The 23,104-nt window shown below is 37.5% G+C and overlaps 2 protein-coding genes across 2 annotated transcripts; one reads left to right on the top strand and one right to left on the bottom strand.

The window, feature by feature from the left end:
• Nucleotides 1–1,942: 1,942 nt before the first annotated feature.
• Nucleotides 1,943–12,255, top strand: LOC121872700 (glutamate receptor ionotropic, delta-2-like). The gene is made up of 16 exons (XM_042375702.1): nt 1,943–1,992; nt 2,630–2,783; nt 2,960–3,063; nt 3,549–3,733; nt 3,994–4,095; nt 4,198–4,274; nt 4,380–4,619; nt 5,024–5,151; nt 5,971–6,092; nt 6,534–6,759; nt 7,143–7,288; nt 7,482–7,580; nt 8,402–8,568; nt 9,056–9,191; nt 9,346–9,477; nt 9,947–12,255. Exons 1-16 carry the CDS (start codon nt 1,950–1,952, stop codon nt 9,947–9,949), a joined length of 2,064 nt encoding a protein of 687 aa, XP_042231636.1. The 5' UTR covers nt 1,943–1,949; the 3' UTR covers nt 9,950–12,255.
• A 2,498-nt stretch (nt 12,256–14,753) lies between these two features.
• Nucleotides 14,754–22,429, bottom strand: LOC121872708 (serine palmitoyltransferase 1-like). Its single transcript, XM_042375715.1, has 11 exons — nt 22,239–22,429; nt 21,423–21,527; nt 21,032–21,133; nt 20,762–20,927; nt 20,305–20,437; nt 19,391–19,520; nt 18,662–18,859; nt 18,146–18,310; nt 17,075–17,173; nt 15,992–16,099; nt 14,754–15,539 (listed from the first exon to the last, which is right to left on the bottom strand). The coding sequence occupies exons 1-11, from the start codon at nt 22,284–22,286 to the stop codon at nt 15,372–15,374; spliced, it is 1,422 nt and encodes a 473-aa protein (XP_042231649.1). The 5' UTR covers nt 22,287–22,429; the 3' UTR covers nt 14,754–15,371.
• Between the last annotated feature and the right edge of the window lie 675 nt (nt 22,430–23,104).

Raw genomic sequence — 23,104 nt, 5'->3', positions numbered from 1 at the left:
AAAGCTGACAGGAGGGAGAGAGAAAGACTGACTGACAAACAGAATGGGGGAGTGAGAGAGATTGACATAAGGAGGGGCTAGAAGGGTATCATTTATATATACTGTAACTCAAAGCTCGAGCTATAAATCAATACTGGGTGTGGATGGATACTAAGAAATACTTGGTAGGAGGACAACAGTCTCGACAGTCCACTAATATTTATCACATTGATCATGGTGATAACGACAAGATCCTAGATATTAATGTTTTTATAGCTGTAACTCAAAGGGTGGTTGGTGGCAGAATACATAATATGGACTATAATGACATACTTCTGATGGGTTGCGGAGAACTGTGAGTGTAAAGGAACCAATATTTATTTGGCAGTCTTTAATGTTGTAGCTTTAATAGGACATTTTTGGCGACAATTACCTCCCTTCAATCAATCACTCACTCAAGTTCTACAGAAGGGAGAGTGAAAAAAACCCGGCGCTTGGACTGTGAGGCTCGTCCCTACCATCCCTTTCCTTCCCTGAAGAGGAAGGCCAGTAGGTCATAATTTATGACTCAAATCATGCCACCAAGTTGGTGGCCCCAACATGTGTCTCTGGTCATGTCCGTTGTCACCACTTGAGTAGAACAGTACATCATTTATCATTATCTTATAACATCCATAGAATTTTATATACATTCATTTATTTATGTACATATTTATATATGTATATTCTTGAATTCCTTTTTTGTTGGTTGTCAACAGTGAATATTGTTTTATGAACGTTGATGTCTGTGGTCAAGAGAAAACACATTCTTCTTTCCTGCTATATAACAGACTAGAAAAAATTACCAGATTACGTCAAAAACAGTTATGGTATAAAGCAATACTTTTAATTTTATTCTCCTCGCCACTGGTCGGCTCATTAGTCACTTGGGCGATTGGTTACGTCTCCGTTACGCACTGTTGGCAAGTACTGGGCATGCACCGGCTCCTGAGTGTATCTGTACCTGCTCCAGTGTTGCAAAGTTAAAACAAAGAAATGCATAGCAGATGAAGCAACAGCAGGGAGTGGGAATCTATATTAACCACATAATGTTGTCGTCCAGTAGTGAACCGCCAGTTCCACTACTCCAAGCAGAATGTAATGACTTGGTCAGGCTCCCCCCCCCCCTTGTTCTTTCTAAGCTTGTCCAGAATAATTTCATATTGCTTCTACTGAGCTGCAGCTTCTGGTAGGATGTTCTGCAGATTTACCAAGTCATTTACCAACAAGTTATTGGTGCTGCCTGCCGTCATGGCCAATGTCAGCTGTGGTAGCAGCCAGAGGGTAAATTGTTTCACAACTGGACAACAGGTTAAAGCTTCGTTACAGTACCCTCTGTGCTTTACTTCCTCAAGGAATCACATTGGAACAAATATTATCTGAAGATAACCATTACTGTATACTGAACAGTTACTGTCTTACCACAGTGAAATTTGATCAAAGTCATGTTTGCCTGTTAGGGACAGTGTAAATCAAACCAAATTTTCTGCCAACACTATACATCGAAATGTTCAATTTCATCACAATTGGCTTTAAAATATTACTGGAATTATTAATCAGATGAAAAGTAATCATCCACTGAATCACTCGTTACAAAAAATTAAATCTTTGTCCTTTTGTATTGTGATTGACTGAGAGTAGCATTGAAAAGTTAAGCAACCAATCACAGCTTGATTTTAATGTGATATACACCTTGATTTGTCAGGCACTGTCTTGGATGAGTTGCCAGGCGGGGAACATCAGCATACAGTATATATAAGCTGCGGATGTGCAACGTCCTTCAGTTACCACTCCACCTCCAGTGAGTAAGGTAAGTAACTACCACACGCACACACACGCACACTGTCTATTTTATCATCCTATATGATTTAAGTGTCATCCTGTGAATGATAACTTGAAGTTATCTTGTCTCACCCTCAGGTAGGGTTACCATGATGCCAGGCTGCCTACCCTCTCTCACTCTACTGTACTTAGGTATGTGTCACACTATATTTACCTCTCTGGATATGTATTTATTAAAATAGTATGTGTTAATATGTTTCAAAAGACCTAGAGTTTGTATGTTTCAGCTTGGATAACTTTCAGATCATGTGACGATTAGGCCCCCCAGTTTATTTCACCTTAAAATTAACCCTCCTAATGCTACTTTAATCTAATTTAACCTAAGCAAACCTCCTCCCCAGGTAGGTTAGTGTTTGATCATCAGGTGAATAAGTTGAGGCGCTTAATTATTAAATGATGCTTCGAAATGTTTCTATTGAATAAACTTTGTAAAGACTAAAGTTGTTAAAAGTAAAGAGCTTAGAATGCGTAAAATTTCCACAGCTTATAGTGGAAACCGAATATTTCCTATCTCAAGGTCTCATAGCCGAATGGTTCTCGGGTAAGGCCCTGGAAATCTGTTTCTAAGGGTTAAATAAAATATAATTTTGGAAAGCTTTAACTGTAATGAAAGTTGAAGCTGACCTACAGAATTAGGAATTGACAACATGCTTTTGTCCAGAAGTATTGGATGATAGAGCATATTCTCTCTTTCTCTCTCTGGCTCATAAAGTTAACTTTATATTTAAGCTTGCTAAATTATTGCTGAGATCTGAATACATCCTTACAGTGTGTGTATTGGCAAGGGCGCTTTGTGCACTACCTGAACCTAGCAAACGTCAACACCTGCCTTCCCACACACCTGTCTTGCCACATCTGCCAGGGGTCACACTCTCCCTCCACCAAGACTACTCTCAACACCTCCTACCTTCCTACAACCGCAGGTATTGTATACATAAACCTTAATATGTATACAAATGTGTTACAATGTGGCAAGATTACCACATTTAATTTTCTTGTGCATGTCACTTACAAAACATTAAGTATAAACAGTCATGCTTTTATAAGAGAATCTGTAAGCATTATTTTCATGTCTTAATATTATGTTACTCATGTCCAGCGTGACAGAGGTGAGGTTGACCACTGAGGAAGGGCTGGTGGCCTTGTTGACCTCCGCCACCGTCGACATCAACCTCTACCTCCTCTATGACCACACAAACTATGGTAAGTCCTCGTGTTCCCAGTCTGAAATGTAACACTGTGATTGTTAAGCCATTTTACCTTTCAAAGTCTTATAGTATTCAAAGAAGAAGCTTTGTGTGCGTGTGGTGTGTGTGTGTGTGTGTGTGTGTTTTTTTTTTTTTCATAGAATAAAGTTAAAAAGAGGACAGCTAAAACACTAACAGCAGGTAGTGTTACGATGATGCTATTTTAGAATGTGTTTCCAAATGTAAACGATCAAAAACAATTCTGCCAGAGCCTAAACTTTAACATTATTAATTGAATTATTGATCAGCGGTTTTGAGGTGTTGGTTTTTCTTTTCGATTTCATTTTTAAAAATGCAAATTTGATCACACAAAGTGGACAGAGCTTTGAAGTAGAGGGAAATTATGGGGTAAAAATATACCTCCTGTATAGACCAACTGCCTGAACAGCTAGTACAGTAAACTCATAAATGGTGAAATAATAAACAAAATCAACATTTCAGAGGTGGATGGTTTAGTACGGAGCCACCAAGAGGTTGGTAGCGGTGATAAATCGGTGACGGTGGTGAAGTACTCCGAGGATCTGTCACCTCTACAGGCGGTGCTGACGACCACAGCCACACACACTGGCACCAGACACGTGCTCGTACTCTGCTCTACAAAAAATACTCAACGAATCTTCCAATATGTGAGTACCAGACAGTGTAGGAGGGGGTGTGGAATATAGTAGGGCAGCAAGGATGGAGAGAGAACAGAGAAAATACATTGAGAGAGAGAGAGAGTCATTAAAGACAGCAATTATAACTCTGTAGTGGCATCCTCCATTTTGTATGTAAAGTAATGTTATTATACCCTCTTGTACCTGTTGCCTCATCTGATGAATAATTTATGAACTAAAATGTGTACAGATTATGGACAAAACCTTTATCACTATAACTGTGCTAACAGGTACGGGAGAGACAGCTGGAGTTGCCGAGTCTCTGGTGGTTGATGGTGGGGGAGACGGACTTGTCCCAGACCCTGCAGCCACTACTGTGGGAGGGCTCCCTGGTGAGTCCTCACTCATGCTCCTGCCTACTGTTTATACTTGGTATAGTGTGAAGCTTAATTAGTGTATGTGAAGGTAGACATGATGAGGTGTTGTGTTGACAGGTGACACTGGCTGTGAGGACCTCATCCACCTCCTACAGCATCATGATCTCTAGGGTAGACAGTACCGGCCTTCCCAAGTAAGTACGGGACACTACCTTGTACCGCTCCAACACTTTCCCTATATCCTGTGCACCATTTAACAATACACAAACACTTTATTATTTATGAACATCTTCCTGAAGGTTCGTACCGGTCGGGTCCTGGATACTGACGCCATCAGGCCCTGTGGTACAAGTACAAGAACCTCTGGTGCCAGATCCCTTGAAGCTGTACTCGGACATGAGTGGACGGCAGCTGATTGTGACAGCCAATAACAACTGGCCATTCTTTGGTCTGGATAAGTTCAGGGATGGAAAGGTGCAGAAAAAAACCGGCATCGACATTGAAATTATGAACACTCTAGGCCAGTTCCTGAACTTTACGTGAGTGAAATAGAATGAGAGAATGGACGAATGGGAGACTAGGAAATATACACTAATACAAACTACAGAAGAGCAGCTGTATTTTAGGAGGTGACATTAGTTATACAGTAGTACAGTTACAGAAATGTGTTCCCAGACCCCTTGTGGTAACCCATGTCTCCAACTGGACCAACCTATATCAAACTTGTACACCAATCTTATCTGTCGTTACATGACCCATACCCAGGCAGTGTGTGGGTGTGGTAATTATTGGGACAGAATTGTCATGTGTATCTGTGACAAGCTGGGTACCACAGGGCAGTGTACTGAGGCCATTGTTATTAGTTTGCTTCATAAATGATTTGCCCGATAAGAGAACAAGGCAGTAAGGTAGCAAGTGACCACAGGTAAGATCCACTCCCCAGGTACCATGTTGTGTCCCCGGCAGACGGTCAGTGGGGTGGTCCTCTCCCTGATGGTACAGTATCAGGGCTCATAGGCCAGGTGGCTCGCCGGGAGGCACACGTGGCCATCTGTGAGATCACCGTCACAGGTAAGAGACCAGCTGACTCCTCACAAAAGTCACTGATCATCTGAGTTGTACGAAGGCTGACAGACTGATCAGTGGTTAAGAGGATAAAGTAATTAACCTGACCTAAAGTAATGTAATCAAAATTTGATTTAATAATATATAACCTAATGAAATTTAACCTAACTTGAACTAACATAATGTACCTTAATTTATTATAATGAAACATAAAGTAACTTTCTGATAATCTAATTTTACCTAATATAATCTGACTTAACCTTACCTATGATCTAACTCATTATTTGACCTAATTAAGCATAATATAATCGTAACTAACCTACATAATTTAATCTTGCATGATATGATGTAACTGAACATAGATAAGAATACATTCAAGTTATTAAAACAAATAAAGATAAAGTAAATTATGAAGAAAATACTGTGTAAAATTTCGAGTAAACAAGACAACAATTCTTTTGAACAATTCAGTATATTACTGTACTGAAGGTAGGGACTTACCTGCTTCCTATTGTGTACTAAATATAGTTTTGTTGGTCTTCACTTGAGACCATCCAGTAAGGGTTGTATCTGTCTTTGAAACAGCCAGTGGCCTAGGCCATTGTATGGATGTAAGACCAAGAGTGAATTTAATGAATCAAAAGTTTCCCTTACACTGTTATTCTTGCTATTTTGTCCCTTATGACCAAGTGTTTACATGACACACACACACAACACTCTCCTGTCAGAGAGAGACATTGTTGTTGTATTGTGATCATGTCATCATTGTTACTTATTGATGAGTCTTTCTGTATGAGTTAAAAGATTAATTGGTAATGATGACAGGCAGCCGTGAGACTGTGGTGGATTTCACGATTCCTTACTACCTGGAGACATTAATACTGGTGTCCCGTGCCCCAGCTGAGAAGAATAGGGTCTTCGCTGTCTTCTCCCCTTTCTCTGTGCAGGTGGGTGTGAGGCAGGGAGGGAGGGGTGTGAGGCAGGGAGGGTGGGAGGCATATGGAGTCATAGTTCACCTGCTCTAACTTTCAGTCTTCTCAGTTTTGTATAGTGTGGCTTAATTCTCTAATGTTAGGTTTCCTGTACAAGAATAAATGGAAAATATACTGCCTGTCAAGAGTCACCCTAACATCTTAGCCCACTACAGTTCAATATATTAAATGTCATTAAACACAAATTATATGATGCCGAGTGTGACCTCTTTCAAGACAAGACTTGCCCAACACTGGAGCGGGTTCAGGTACATTCAGGAGCCGGTGCATGACCAGTATTTGCCAACAGTACGTGACAGAGACGTGACCGATCGCCCGGGCGGCTAACAAGCTGATCAGTGGCGAAGAGGATAAAAGAGAGAAAAAGAGAATAACTGTCTTCCATTGTATTGGCAGGTGTGGCTGTGTATTGTGGCATCAACAGTAGCCATCGGTCCCATTGTGAGTTTGTTGGGACACGGGCTGGATCTCTACGTCAGTTGGCCTCCCCGCCGCAAGTTGCGCGACTACTCCTTCAACATGTACCGTAACATGGTGACACAGGGTAACCTCCTCACCACCCCTCATTGGCCACATAGACTTGTGTTTTTCTTCTGGTACCTCTTCTGCTTCTACATCTATGGTAAGAGTTTTATGTACTGCTTACCAGGTGCTGTCAGCACCCAAGCTCCCATACATCTTTAATTTCCTGCTGTAGTACATTATGCAAAGATTTGTTGCTTTGGCTTTCAGGAGTATTTTAGTTGTTTAGTACTCTGTACTGTACTGTACTGTACTGTTCATCTTTTATTTGATGTTAATCAATATAGTTTTCATAACTAGACAAGTAAGTCCTGCAAGAAGTATAAAATGAGTTTACAATTCTGAAACTTGGGATTCACAGCAACTGTAACATAGAACAAATAGGTGCAGGACTGTCCAGACAATTGATAACATTGACAATAATTAAAAGAAATACTATTTGTCATGTAAGACCAAAGCCACACCAACACTACGGCTCCCCAGCTCTGTACTCTGGGACATTGACGGCGGTATTGGCGCTGCCTGCCTATGAGGAACCCATCGACAGCCTAACTGACTTGCCTGACGCTGTGGCTGACGGTTTTACTGTTGGTACCCTCGGTGACTCCAACATTGAATACATGTTCAAGGTGAGGTAACTTTAACAACATACTTATTTTCATAAAGACGGATAATTATCCTGGCAGCACATTAGTAAAGACTGTCCAAAACTGTTGAGAGTAGAAAGCTGTCATCACCAACATGAGGATGACTTGTTGATTGTTTCTTACTTGTTTATCTTGTGTTTAATAAGAAAGTTACCAAAGTATTGTACCATTACAGGAGGCAAAGGAAGGCATCTACAAGGAGGTTTGGGGGCTGTTCAACCACAAGGATCGATCAAAAAGTTTCTTTAAGACAGTTGACCCGGGCTTTGACCAGGTAAGTTGATAGTGATTTCGTTGTCACTGCTATGATGGACATACGCAATTATAATAACGATGGGCTCAAGGGATGTGTTTTGTACAATATATATATGAAGACAATAGACTTTATATGTCAGCTTTAGAGGTCACCTACAGGACACTGATATTCTTTTCCTGCTTGGTAGTGATTTTGGGTCATGATCTATGCAGTGTTGGTTAAATCTGTGTGCTTATTCAAGACCAGACTTAACCAACACTGGCACAGGTACAGATACATTCTGGAGCCAGTATGTACCTAGTACTTGCCAACAGTGCATAAAAGAAGCATAACTGACTGGCTAAGTGGCTAACAGATGAATCAGTAGCAAAGATGATAAAGTAAATATTATGTATTGCAACCTGTATAAGAACGATAGCAGCTAAAGATGGTCCCTGTTGCTTTTATCAGGCTACAACAGTCAGAAAAAAGCAATGGTAAGAATAACAATAATAAAAAGATAGGAATGAAATACAGTAAATGAAGAACATACCAATTGCTTGAATGGCTTATAGGCTAATAGTGTAAAACAAAACAAAATCTACCACTTACCAGCTTTTTAGATGTTTGTGGGGGGCGGGGAGAGTGTCGGTCTTTTCTTTGTTATGACCTTCAATGTCCAGTGTTAGTATAGAAGGAAACTGAAGTACCCTGAGGAAAGCTACCATATTTGGTAGTGTACACTGGATAACACCTTTCTCATATCCGACCTGGGCCAAGAATCAAACCTGGGGCCAAGTGTCTTCATAAACAAACATTTATCATAAATTCAGAAGTAAATAAAATTTTGTGGTCCACAGATCACGAGAAGGAAGTTTGTGTTGATGAATCCTCAGCTGAACTCTGAGGTGCGCGCTGCCCAGCGGGGTAAAGATAAGTACCACTTGGGGCGCCAGCCCTTCTATCCACAAGGCTATGGGATAGCTTGTAACAAGGGCGCACCCTTCATACCCAAGTTCAACCAGATGTGAGTGGCTTGTTTGCTTATTGTTGTATTTATTATAAGTCATTTATTGCCTGTGTGGTGGTTCTGAGGAACTGTTAACAGGACTGTTCCTAATGAACAGTTCTAAAGAAAGTTTCCTCTCTTAAAAATGTTTAGACATAATTTGTGCATATGGATTTGGTGTATGTATAGAGGAAGGGACCCAAATGTTATCATATTTCTTTACTGAACATTAACATTAACTAACAGTATTAGATCAGATGACTTATTAATACAAGCTGTAGTGGACAGCTGAATCCACCTACTTCAGGCATTGATCAACTTCACCAGAATATAATGTTCAACCCATTCAATTAACAATGGAAATCTCTGGTACACTTCTTCATGTGCTCTCATATTTCACTGAGTAATGTCCTTTGAAGTGTTTATATCATGGATCCTAAACCCAGTACAGTATTACTGGACCTGTAACTCAATCATACTAAGGGTCTCTGCTCCCTTGGTCTAGGCTGACACGTATATCACAAGCTGGACTGATCGCATACTGGAAGGAGAAGGAGATACAGATGATCTCAGGGGGACCTCCTGCCCAGGACTCCACTACTGAGAGAGGCCCTTCAGCCATCACCCTCAAGCATCTTCAGGTGAGTGGTGGTGATCGACGTTAGGAATTTATAGTGATAAAAGTGGTGATTCTTATTGGTGACATAGATGCAATATTGATGTTAGTTAGAATATTTGAATGGTTGTATTCATAATTATAGTGAGTGATTGTAACATGAATATTGTGTTGACCAGGCAGCATTCTTTGTCCTCATGATGGGGTTCATAGTGGCTGTACTTGCTCTGGGGTTGGAGTTTGTGGTCAGTAAGTTCTTGACATCCCAGATGGGTGAATGGACCGGTACTGACCACCAATGGGGCTCACAGGTGAGCATGACCTTCCCTACAGTACTTCACATTTGTTCACTCTTTACACATACATTGTGTTTTCAAGTGAGACTCTTTGGTTCCCTCAAGTTTTTCAGTGAGTCAATTTGTGTACTGTATTGTATTACATTTTCTGTAAAATACATAAGCTGGTACAGAACAATATGTACTTTTTAGAAAGATGCTTATTCTTCTTCCTATAATGCAGTATTCATCACTAAGTGTAGTATATTTCCCTAAAATATAATGAAAACCTTACCCACTGAACTAGCTATCTTGTTTAAACATTGGAAAAACAAAGTTTACATAGGAATGATAATTTTTGTAAAGTGTTAATGTGAAAATGTATTATTTGATCTTACAGGGTAACAACATCCTCCTCTTTAATGCTCAGAAACCTTAGCATCATTATATTTAACATTTCCACTTGCTGTACATGTAGTCTTGGTGACAAACCTTCTTTTTTCAGTAAGGACAACAAGGAAATGTGTGAGAGTATCTGACTGAACATTGGTATCTGCCACACTCCTCACCCACTGACCAGCTGACTCACACCTCTGATGCATCCTTACAGGTTTCATTATTTGTTCATTTTCAGCAGTTAGTGTAATATTGTCTTAACCATTCAGCAGTTTGAGTCTGATATAATATTTACAGTTAAGGCTAAAGTCTAAATTGAGTTACATTTGCTGAAACTAAAATAATTACAGTGTAACACTGTGGAATGATTAAGTTGTGTCTCTCCTCTTGTTTAATAACACATAGGTATGGTTCATTCAGTAGGAATATTTTATATCTGGTAGAGGCTGTTACTGTAGCTCCCAGTAGTTATAAGCAGCTTTCACTTTGATCAGCTGAACAGTATCATTGAATACTTGGTACAGCATTTCTGTGCATTCAGTTAAATAAGAAAGAACAAATAATGACACATTTCAGTAAACATATTAATTCTGAATTATATCAGTTTCATCGTCCATATTTTATACAGGTTTAAAATAAAATTTCAATTCTATCAGTTAATTTACAGGATGCAGAAAAATAATTGTTACCAGTTATATGCATTTTTAACTTGCTATATTTAGACGTTGACAAAATCTTGATATCTTTATACAGTACCAGTTTGAGTACAGGTACTTGGAAACTCCATGAAGGTACATACAGTACAGCATATTTGAGACTGGCAGATTGAGTTTCATCGGTGAAAATCAGAAAGTAAATTCAAGATGAATTCATCTCTTCAATGTAAGGCAAGTGTGAGCCATAAATTATCTATTAATATGAACTCCCAGTTATGTAGTAACCAAAGTAATAGTTCTGTTCTTGCTGTAATCATGTACAGTGAACAAAAAAGTATCTAAATATCATACATAAAGATTTTAAATCTGAAACATCAATGTGGCGGTCAACATTTTTTTATAAAAAAATTAAAATGCATTTTTTTTTAGTATCTAGTTGAATAGTATTCTGAAACTTGTTTATACTGTACAGTATATTAATGTACCGTACTTTACACAGTCCAGATTTTAGTACAGCACAATAATACTTCGGTATCACAAGGGATGAGTTCCTAAGTCATTGCTATTAATGAAACTGCGAATATCAGAGCAATTTTCCCCATAAGAATTAATGTAAATGGGAGGGTGGGGGGAATGCATTCCCCGCCGACATCATTCACCACATAGTATTTTTTTTATATATAGTACTGTGCAGTACACACATTGAGTTTCCACATCATTAGGATTTATAAGACAACGCTCAGCTTTTCTCTTTCAATTTTATTGTGATATGAAGACTCAACCAGACGTTGCTGAAAAGTGCGCAATGATTACATGTATATTATTTCATCTCCTTTAATATTAACATTCTAAAGATTGTTGTTATTCATAATCATAAAAATTGAAGAATGGTACAGTACTTGGTTTTGGGTTTAGTTATACACTGTATATATATGGGAAGTGTTAAATAATAATGTACAAATAACTATCTTTGGTATGTACTGTAATGTTGTAGATGTGTACAATATATATCACACACGCACTATCTTGTTTAATACTGTACTTAGAAAACACATTGTTAACTAATTTTTATTCAAACTTCCTCTACTACTGACCACAAGTCTGGGTAACTTGTTCTTTCCTGGCTGCCTTTATTAATGCATCAATCATATTGTGTGACTACCATGTGTTAATGTCATGCTTTTTTCTAATGCCTGTATAAATTAATACACCACTTTTATTGTAGTTAAATTAATTAATATAACCAAGATCTTTTATGGCATGTTGTTGATCAAGACCTTCTGCTAAAGAGATGTTATGGCATCTTTTTGCTTACTTTACATGATACTGTACCAGGAATAAGCTAAATGTGATTAAGTATATAATGTTTATTTATTGATTGACAAGCCTTTGAATGTTACCATATTTGACCTTATGTTATATCACAGAAAAATCTTAATAAAAGACAAATGAAAATCTTAGTTTATTTTTGGAATAAGGATAAAAATTTCTTGTCACTCAAACACGGAGGATCCTCACCACACTTTATCTAGGGAAACTTTTCATTTACATCTCTTAAAGTGCTAGTAACAGCCTAAGACATCTTACCAGATATATATTTTAATTTGTGATCGAGACTGAGGAATATACTAATTGTAATGGATTTTGTACATATAGTTGTATTTGTCATGTACAGAACTTTAATATTAAAATTATAGTTTTATTATTTTTATGCAACTTGATGAGCCCTTTAGTATAATAAAGTAAACAAGTTGATAATCTACTCCTCACTCACTGACAAGCACCTTCAACTTTCCACAAGACTAGTATGAAACATGTGACTGTTCGTAAGAATCATGCAATTCATAAATAATCCTAAACAGCATCCCATAACTATGTCTAAAATATATGACGTCAACAGAAACTGCATAAACATTCAGAACAGAAAATACCGTGCTAGAACAAGTGTCCACGAATGCTACTGCCACTGTATGAAACAACATGAAAAAGTCTGTAAATTAATTCTTCACTCATGCAACAGATTTATGACACTTACCCAAAGTCAAAAGAAAATAGCAACATATTTCTTGTGGCTCTGTAAAGCTGTAGATATACTCTTACTGTGGTGCTTCATGAGGTCTACAACTTTCTGCAGTGGTTTGCTATCCTGGTCAGTGTAAAACATTTAATCAAAGCTTATCTATAATATAGATTCTATATACTGTATGACATTATTAAAGAAATCCAGGAAACACTAGTGAAGTCTCCTGTGCATTATGCAGTTATGGCCATAAGTCAGATTTATTTTGAAGATTTCAAAGTACATGGGTCATGATACATCAACAGTACAGTACTTGTAATAAATCCAGAAGTTAAGTTTTCTATCATGCAGAATATTACACATTATAAGAAGCTGTCAAGCTCCTTCATGCTATAACTTCAAACTATTATGTAATCCACAAACTTGAAAGTATTATGGGTAATGTGAACTTGGTGCTGTCAATGGTGTACTTATTAACACTTTCATCTTGCCTCTTAGCATGTGAATAATGCAGCAAGGAAAGTCTTAAGGTTCAATGCAAATACAAACACACAATATTAATAGAAAATATTTTTGTGTATTTCATACAACTCTGTCCAAGAAACACCTACAGTAAAATAGTGACTAAACTGTTGTTAGAAGGTAAAAGTTTAGTGAAGGGATATGTGCATGAAATGTGTTAGAGTGAATGGATTTGTGCAAGAATAATTAATAATACTTGGAAATATTGCACAAATCACTCTGTTGTACAAACTGAAACAGTATATTGGATATATAATATAGAGATATTATATTTAATGTATGTATACACTGTATACTAAAAAACATGTACCCTGTATGTATATATGAATATGGACCCCACACAGATAAAACACAGAAGTACAAAGGTGCAGATATACATTTACACTGAATCCATTTTCCAGGTTTATGTCCATAACCCTAAACTGATAGTGTGTGACCCCAAGATTAATATATGAGGGTACACCGCACCCTCCTGCTGTGAAGCTAAGAGGCACATTTAATGTGTTTCCTTTAAATATAATCAAATAATAATGAAAAAATCTAATGGACTTACAGATTCATCTCCAGAAGCGTATTTTAAATCTACTTAGTTATTAACCCTCTCACGCATCATGACACAAATCACGTCAAATCATTGGGTAGCACGACAGTATTTGCACGAGTGATACGAACTGCATCATTAAACAAAAAGTACCAAAGCGCAGGTGGAGTTCCGCTGTCCATCAGTTTCCTCTCATCACCCGTGCTGGTAGGTCACATTTCTCTCTCTATATTTCCTCTACCATCCTCCACTAAATTAGTCATACAAAAATTCTAAAGCCATCATTGGAAAGCGCATAAAATTCTGCTTCTATGGGTATATAATTCCTTGGTAGGTTTGAGAGAAAATATCCAAGATATGATGCTGGGAACACAATTTTTTTTTTTCATTGAGAGTGAAAAAATATACAGTTCAAGTGTTATTCTCATCTTATTTATTTTTTTCTGCTCATGTTAAAGCCATAACCAACGATGTATAAATCATGCAAAAACAAAACAAATTTTTTGAGGGGGGATAAATTGGCTGCAGAACGAAGACGACCAGCCCTCACGTGAGTGGTCCCATATGACTTTTGCCACGGTCACGGAAACTTAAAACTTACTGCGTGCGCAAGAGGGGTAACTGTGCGAGACAGAGAGATTAGAGATGACTATGCTAGGGCTACCTATTTTAACATAAGGAAAGCACCATGGTAATCAGAGACAAACCAATGCAAATGGTGTGACCATCATAAGTAATTTCCAGAACACTTTTCAAAATAATGTCATATCAATAAAGCTCAACTTTTTATATTTTAATTGTTGCAAACACTTTAATACACACAACTAATACTGGTGAATAGTCTCTGTATTTAATTAAGAGACAAAAGAAACTGAAGAAATTGTAATGAGAAGTGAAACTCATTAATTGCTAATGAAATGTGAGATGTACTTCGTGGCATATTATGATTCTGTATGTTCCTCACTTCAATATAAACTTAAAAAATTAGAATTTGCATCACAAATGAATACCGAGTGAACTACCATGAGATTCAGCAAAGTCATTCATGCCTTCTGGTGTACTCCTATTAACCCCTTCAGTATGGCATTACCATATTAATGGGTTAAATCATCATCCTTAATGTGAATCTTTTCTTAAGTTTCCAAAACATTATCCATAGTTATGAGTACAAAGCAAATGAGTTAAAACCAATTTTATTTCACAGAGCAGTTGGGGCCTCTGGATTTACAACTCAAGAGAAAAGTTCAATCCTGTGTCATAGGAGTTAGGAGAGGCTTTAACCACTGTTTTGTGTCCTGACTCTACCACAATTTGCCTCTGTTTGCATCATAAAAAGACATTTTTTATATTTTACTTTAACAGTTACCTTGCTCAATGACTTGTTATTTACAGCACAATATTACCATTTTTGCCATAAACTTGAGAGGTTGTCCAGAGCCTAAAAGAGGAATATATATATATATATATATATATATATATATATATATATATATATATATATATATATATATATATACAACAAACTAACAACAAGTAAGGATTTCAACCACATCCTACACCAATAATCATGCCTATGTGTACAGTACACATATGGACAGTACTGTACCTTTAATCACTTCCATGCCATAAGCATATAATACTGCTGTGGTTCTACAGAGTATGCTGCACTTGAATGCTCCTGGCATAATAATCAACTTTCCATATAAACTTAGTAGAATACAGGGTAGTTATAACATAGTACATTTCTGCTCTAATGCTCAAAATACAGCAAAGTAACTTATCTAACATGGTCTGTCTACTCCATCACTTCCATTACAGCCTTCTGTATGGCCTCACCAACTTTCTGTATCTCCTCTGTAGTCAAGTCTTTATTTACGGTGATTCGAATGGAGGGCAGAGGAGGAGACGCCTCTTTCTCCCATAAGTAGGATGCCAGGGTTAGAGCTAAGCCGTGACTCTCCGCCTGAGGGAAAATTTGAGATTGAATGGTAACAGACGAAGGGATGAAATACTTTCATAAAAATAAATAACAATACATGTACCTATTTTGCATTGATGGATGGATCACAAACATTTAGGTAGTTTCCTTGCATTCAGGGAATCTGCTATTGCAAAGTGATATAATACTGACTACTTAGTGTGTGGTTTAGCTGCAATACAATACAGGTATATGATAATGTTCTTATAATAGCATCCAGCTCCACACTATAACAATACAGGGACTATAAATAAATGCAAAATTACACTGAAATAAGGCTACTTTATAAGGTTTACAGTTACACAGGGATGATGTGAAAAATATAACAATTCTATACAGGTAAACATCATCATCATTTCCACTCTACTGATAAACCTAAACATCTTATGATACATAGACGTTACCTCTAGTACAAGAAGGATATTCTAACACATTACCTTCTCCACAATCTTGCGCAGGATATTCTCATCAGCTTCTCTGTCTCCAGTTGACTCTCTCAGCCTCAGATGCTTTACTGGGCTAATGTCTTCCCCACTCACCTCAAGCTGTGGTCAGAGAAAAAAAAATAAAAAATTAATTCAATCATTTCTTACAACCATTACAAAGTTACCCATGAAGGTTTGTTAAAGTCAGTGCAGATATAGAACCCCGAGACCGCCTTTAGAGGGTCAGCATGGCCAGCGGTGCATATTACTATCTCTCATTTCCTCAACAGTATATTTAGTTACTCATTGTGGATTTATTACAGGTGCGCTGGTCACAGGACTCCAACCAGATAACACTGGGTCAGCAGACGTGTACTATAACCACTCGGCCACTCCATGCTGGTCAGCTTGTGATAATCTATAAGGATATGTCCTCTTTTATGGTAACAAATAGTATTGGCAAACGATGGTGAGGATTCTACATATATTAACCAGTTATCTATTTTATCTTTATCCAATTTACTTTTGTGGAAGTAATGGCAGAATGGGAATCAAAAGACGGGGGAAAATTTCATCATTCATGGTCTAATATGCTCTGTCAGACAAAGTACTGGTCAGAGCATAAGTGAGTGGACCAGTGTTGCTCTCAGTCTTGATGTGGTCACTACTCTGAATCATTCAAGTTTCACATCCATACATACATAGGTATGACCTAAATCATTCTCTTGTTCACTCTGCACTGAACCACTTCTTGTTTCTTGTATGTTCTTAGGGTTCCACTTCTTGCTATTCCTTGCATTTTCTTATTATTAACTGACAATTTTCTACTTCCATCTTTGTTACACATTATTCCCGAATATTGTATCCAATTTCCCCCACCTTATCGTTGTTCTTCATGCACACTGACATTAAACCAAGACTGTCCTTCCCTTTTACTTGCCATAAGTTTAATCTTTGTAACATTAACAGTCTTCTCCTGTATAGTTCATCAAAATATACAACCAAACTCTCTAATTCACCGAGACAAAGTAAGCAGTACAGTCCACAGACAAACATAATGAAGAGACAGAGTCATTTGAGATGCAAGATATTAACCTTGGAAGAAAGTTTTGAAAGAACCTCCTGTATCTGCCTGCACTTGTCCTGCAGCACCACCACCAGCTCACAGCCCTCAGATTCAAGGATGTCCAACACCTGTGGAGAAGTTTACCAATTACTATAATGAAAACAAATTAGATATCCCTTATTTACAAAGCTTAAGTTTACAAAAATTCAAATATATGATTGTTTTTTGTCCCATGCTTTGATTAATGAATTAAACCCTGACGCTATGACAAACAAAATTCACCCTTTTTGTAATGTTTACCAGTATGCTTATTTCATTATTCTCTAACACTCACAATGTTAATAAATCTACAAATCATGTTTCAGTGTGTCATCATTCACCTACAGTCACCATATAACTTACTCCTATAGTCACGTGAAGATAAGCAGACTTGTGAAAACATAATGTTGGGTAATTTTCATTGTGTCCCTCCATCACCAACACAATTTCTTGAACAATATATAACTGTAGTCATCAGGCAACCTGAGGTTTTTGAATTGGCACAGAAATTTAACAATTCATTCACCTTCATATTTGATTCCTACCATCTGGAGGCTTTTGGCATCTTCTCAGTTGTATTCTGGATGGTGTAAGTTAAGTAAAAAAGATAATAACCAGATAACCAAATTCCAAAAACAAATACACACAGTCCCCAAACAATCACACACAAACAGTCACACTGATCCCCAGAGTTACCTTCCACCCAAATCTGGCTCGCCACCAAAACCCGAAAACCCTTTGAGCGCAAGACATTAAACCCAATCCCAGCCTTCATGCAGCTAAATAAGGTAAATAACCACTCTTATTTTTAATATTATAACTTTTAAACTTTATCATTTTAATCTAATTGTTTTAATTTGTTTTTGTGTTTTTCCTTTCTCATACATGACAGATTAGTATTTCCTGAGGCAGAAGAGTTCATATTAGTATTTCACAGGAATTAGAAGGAATTTGAAGAAAAAAAAAAATTGAGCGTGTTACTTTTGAATCCAACCACCCTGAAAAGGGGGAAGAAAAGAAGACGAAAGTACCAATGCATTGTTACAATATCAAAGATGTACCTTAATAGAGGCTGCTGCCAACATAGGGGGTAAGGAGGCTGAGAAGCAGTAGCCAAGGCCAGAGAGACGCTGATGCTCAATAACAAACTCTGTCCCCACACAGAAGCCTCCTGAACTGGCTGCTGAGGACTCCAAATTGGCCATGATCATGTCCACTTCCTTCATCTGGTAAAAGAGAAAATTTTAACTGATGAAATAATTTGTAAAATGAAGTATATTCCTTTGACACCATTGTGAATACAAAGAAAATGGTGTCCCTTATAGCCTCAGATAATGACAAGCATATATAAAAAAATGTGGTAAAAGTTGCTGGCTGGGAATGCATCCCCCCCTATTTACATTAATTCTATGGGTAAAATTGTCCCAATATTTGCAGTTTCATTAACAGCAATGATTTCTAGGAATGAATCGCTTACAACAGCTGGGGTATTTCTGTACTGTACAGAACCACCTATGTGCAAAGATACTGAAACTTACAATTTACCCTAAAACTTTGCACTGCCAAGACAAACTAACCGGTATGTTGTAATGGTCAGTGATCCCTCGGCAGTTGGGCCCCAAGGTGCCAAAAGTGACCGACTCGTCAATAAAGAGACGGAGCTTGTACTTCTGACGCAGCTTAACCAACTCGGGCAGGGGGCACATCATTCCCGTGTTAATATAAATGGACTCCACCACCATGAACTTGCGGGTTGCATTAGCCTTCTTTGGGTCCTGAAATGTGTAGAGGAGAAAAGAGTAAATAATAACTACCACCTCCAAAAATATCCACCACATCATCCTTCCCTTTATATATTTTTTCTTTAGCCTCACCTCTGTAACCCACGACAACAAAACATGTGTGCCCGATGGCGTTGACACTTCATTATAACACGTTGGTAGTGTTTACACCAGTCAAACACAGGACGCCACTGTAAGCTCTACCCATCCATCTATCTTACCGTATGATATATATAACATTCTTTCTAAAGACATTATTACTGTGACACCATTTACTAATTCTAACACAATCACAAAATCTCAAATTCCCCTGATAATTTAGTCTTGGTTGGAAAAGTCCGAATGCTCAAAAATCTTTCATGTGGTAAGCATACGTTTCTCTGTCACCCATGCATATGAGGCTGGATATGCCACTCTACAATAAGGAACATGTATGTTACGTACAATACTTTTAATAAATAGGAATATCAAGAAGAAATCTAACAATCAAAATTCTGATACCATGATGAACTAAGCACTATGTACCTTTTTGTCAAGCCTGGATTGTTCCTCAAGAAGCTCCCTCAAGTGCTCCACATCATTGTGTCGAAAGTAAACAATACGGCTTCTACTGGCTTGCAGTCCTCGTTGAAGGGCAAAGTTCACCATTTCATCCCTGTCAAAGTGATAATGAGATGTACTGTTGATGAAAGAGAGGGAGAGAAACCCACTCACATGAGATCTTGTGATGTACAATATCTAAATGCCAAGTTTGATTGAAGTAAATTTTTTTTTTTTTGGTTTACCAGAAATTGCAAAATATTCCATTCAAACTAAAAAATATCCAATTCATTTCACCTTCAAAAAGTCACATCGACGAATAACGTGTTCAGAAAATATAGCTTCCTACGGTTATCTATCTCTGTTAGTGAGAAATAATACACACTGAAAAGTTAGAGAAGCCAAACACAGAAAGAGATGTAAGCAAGACAAAAAAAAATGTAAAAAGGCAGAATACTGTATACAAATCTGGGATATCTGAATGGCACATCTTGCAATAAAGAAGATTTAGAAGAATTTCGTGGCGTTACGATTTTCTTTCTTCGTACGAGAGAAATATTATGAACACAAGAAATAGGAAAATAAATCAATAAACTACTTGGAGGATCCACTACTAAATTCTCCTTCAAAAAGTATATCTGGGGACCACAGCCATGCACACTACAATATACAATGGTTATGTTGGTTAATGACTGTACTAACATTTATGGCAACTCAAAATGTCAATAAAATTTAAAAGGCAAATGCACAGACTCACAGATAATTGGGTTATGACATCATCCCTCCAGTAATAGTGGCTGAGAGGTAAATACAATAATCTTACACTATGCCTGCATGCACTGAGACTGTGATTGTCTGAAAGCATTTAATGTAATAGATTAAAAGGCCTTTGCACATACGCATATATTACGTCCCCACTCTTGGAATAGGCTGGAATAGCAGAAGCACTGGTGGAGAAGCCATAGGAATACAGCACAGCTTTCTCACAGTTGAAGAAGACAGCCAATCTGTCTTCCAGCTTCAAGTGGACCTCTGGGTAAATGTTTAACAAATGATTATACTGTCAAGAGTTCTGAAAGGATTAGTTTCAGTCATTAGTATTATATGTCCAGCTATTTCAACAAGGAGCACACCACATGCAGCATTGTAATTATAATTCTTTCTACAGACATACTCACTGCCTCTCAAAATATTAAGTTACCATGACTAAAATCTCAGCATAGCATAGATAAGTAGGTACAGTATAGTATTCATTATTATGTATTACTTGCCAACGGAATAAATTACAGAAAGTTTCATTTGTCTCAGACCCAAACAGTACTAAAGTAGTGAATGGCGAGACTGATGGTAACTAACCTGTGGTACCGTAAAACCCACGAGGACCACACGATCCCACCCCATACTTGTGGAGACACTCTAAGGCGGCCTCCTCCACCTCTGGTCGCTCACCTAGGTTGAGATAACTGTGTGTGCCTAAGTTGAGCAGCTTTTCACCAGTCCCCAGGTCCAAGTAACGTCCAGGCTGAAAGATACATTTATAAATAACGAAAAACAAAAAATAAGCTAAAACAACATTTCTCTAAGGGGATATAATTAGAAAAATCATGATCACACAAGCACAAATACCTTGCCATAGATGGTGCGGGTGTGCAGGGCCGGGTGGTCTTCCTTGGGTGGGTTTGGCACTAGTGGCTCTGGCATCCATTCTGCTATCAGTTCCTCTTCTTCCTGTGTTAATGTTGATGAAATTATAAACAGAGAACAGTGATGAGAAGAGGGTGGAAAGGAGCAGACAAGTTAAAAAGGGAAAGGAAACAACTCCTATCTCTTCCTTCCTTTATTCAATCATGGGAAAGGGAGGAGTAAACAAAGGGAAGGGGAGGACTAAGCAAAGGGAAGGGGAAGAGTACGCTAAGAGAATGTGATCAAGTTTCCCAGATACAAATTCCACATCATTCACATAAGTTATCATTCAGGTTTGGTAACTATTAATCCTGTATTACTAATAATCTTATACCTTCTTAGTCAGCCTGATGAGCTTGGAGGGTTGCTTCTTGGCAGTGAAGAGCCAGATAATGCACATCACCAGCACACCTTCCAGAGCCAAGTGGTACGGCCCAGCCTGCTCCAAGTAACAGTCTCATTAGTCAAGTTCATCGGGTCACTACTACATAAATAGGTCATTAGCTTTTATTTGTGACATATAATTATTTAATTTTCCACAAAGCAAAGGAAATGATATAAAAATTAACTTGAATATATAAATGGGAGACACTATATATGTATCTGAATGTTATATTAATATGGTTAATGGCATCTCTCCTCAACAGTTTAATACCATATGTCTTATAAGTACCATACTCTGATAAGCACCTGGAGAGTGTTCAGTCTACATATATATTAAGTAATATTGACGCCTATGTCCTATGGTTGACCTAGATGAAAAATTCCTCTTAATATTGCTATGTCATTTCTGACTCACTGTTTCCTTAATACTCAAGTTAACATCCCAGGACTCAAGGCTACAATTCAGGGGTCACATAGTAAAAATTGTTGTCCATAAATATCTGAAAATCAATGAAGCAAAGTCGAATTAAAATGCATTTATTAAAGTCGAATAAATTAAAGAGCCAGACGCCTCATTACCTTGTACCTACATTCTTGTATATCTAATGCCTTAAAATCATTGATAAATTACATCTTTCCGGTTTACCCTCAACATTAAACATCAAATACATCAAGGTGTAACTGTCAGCACCTGCCTTCTGACACCTTAATATATCAATAGTGGACGCCATGCCATTTAACTACCCAACAACCGCTTAGTAAATACCTGTAGAAGAGCCTGGAAACTCTCATACACGTTCCACTGAGAAGACATAGCTGCCTCGTTTCAAAGGTATTTCTCAAATCTTCAGTGAGAGGCGGTTGACTCGGCAGTGACCGGTTACCTGTGATCCTTCCCTGATAATAATGACAACTTAACACATTGTGTTTTGGAGCTGTCAGCTGACGGTCAGCGGCCATCCACCACACATTAAACTTCACTGGTATTTTACTACACTTTATCTCCTTGTTTTATCCAACTGTAAATCATGTAAAGCTTTGTAATTTACTTTGCTATACTTTATTATTACTTGATACTGACGAAATTATGACGAAACTCTCTATTACGTGATTCTTAAATAAACTAGTGTCTTTTATATTAACTTAGTTACTGTACGGCATATTGTCTATAGGTGGAATTTAAGATGTAAATACAAAAATTATTATACAAAATAATCCGTCTTTCTGATAACAGAACAAAAATATGTTTATTTTTCCCTTTACATCAAATTGTTTATAGCGGGATGTAACGTATATGTCGATCAACTGTGTCAGTATCGTCATTCCTCACAAGGGTGGACTTCATAAAGCAATTAATAACAACAAAGTATAAAAACAGATTATACTTAACATTTTAGCTAAATATAACACATGTGGATTTATATTATATTACTCTTCATAAATTATTTGGCATTATCTCCTTCAGTTTTTCATAATACACAAAATACACAAGATACCCATAAAACTTAGCTTTTTCTACGCTTTCTATGATGTACTTCTTCTACATTAACCGAGAATATACCGAAATCTTATTTTCCATAAATTACTATAAACTAATGTGAACTTTTATAGCAATTTGACAGAATTATTATA

Source organism: Homarus americanus, unplaced genomic scaffold (genome assembly GCF_018991925.1).
Source record: "Homarus americanus isolate GMGI-L3 unplaced genomic scaffold, GMGI_Hamer_2.0 scaffold55640, whole genome shotgun sequence".
Lineage (NCBI taxonomy): Eukaryota > Metazoa > Arthropoda > Malacostraca > Decapoda > Nephropidae > Homarus > Homarus americanus.
This window is presented reverse-complemented; position numbering and strand designations above follow the sequence as displayed.

Coding starts and splice junctions, on each gene's coding strand:
- LOC121872700 (XM_042375702.1), top strand. CDS start 1,950: ATGATGCCAGGCTGCCTACCCTCTCTCACTCTACTGTACTTAG. Junction 4,096..4,197: donor TACTGTGGGAGGGCTCCCTG/GTGAGTCCTCAC, acceptor TTGTGTTGACAG/GTGACACTGGCTGTGAGGAC. Junction 7,581..8,401: donor TTGACCCGGGCTTTGACCAG/GTAAGTTGATAG, acceptor TGTGGTCCACAG/ATCACGAGAAGGAAGTTTGT.
- LOC121872708 (XM_042375715.1), bottom strand. CDS start 22,286: ATGTCTTCTCAGTGGAACGTGTATGAGAGTTTCCAGGCTCTTCTACAG. Junction 20,928..21,031: donor CCCGCACCATCTATGGCAAG/GTATTTGTGCTT, acceptor TGTATCTTTCAG/CCTGGACGTTACTTGGACCT. Junction 20,438..20,761: donor TGGGTTTTACGGTACCACAG/GTTAGTTACCAT, acceptor ACATTTACCCAG/AGGTCCACTTGAAGCTGGAA.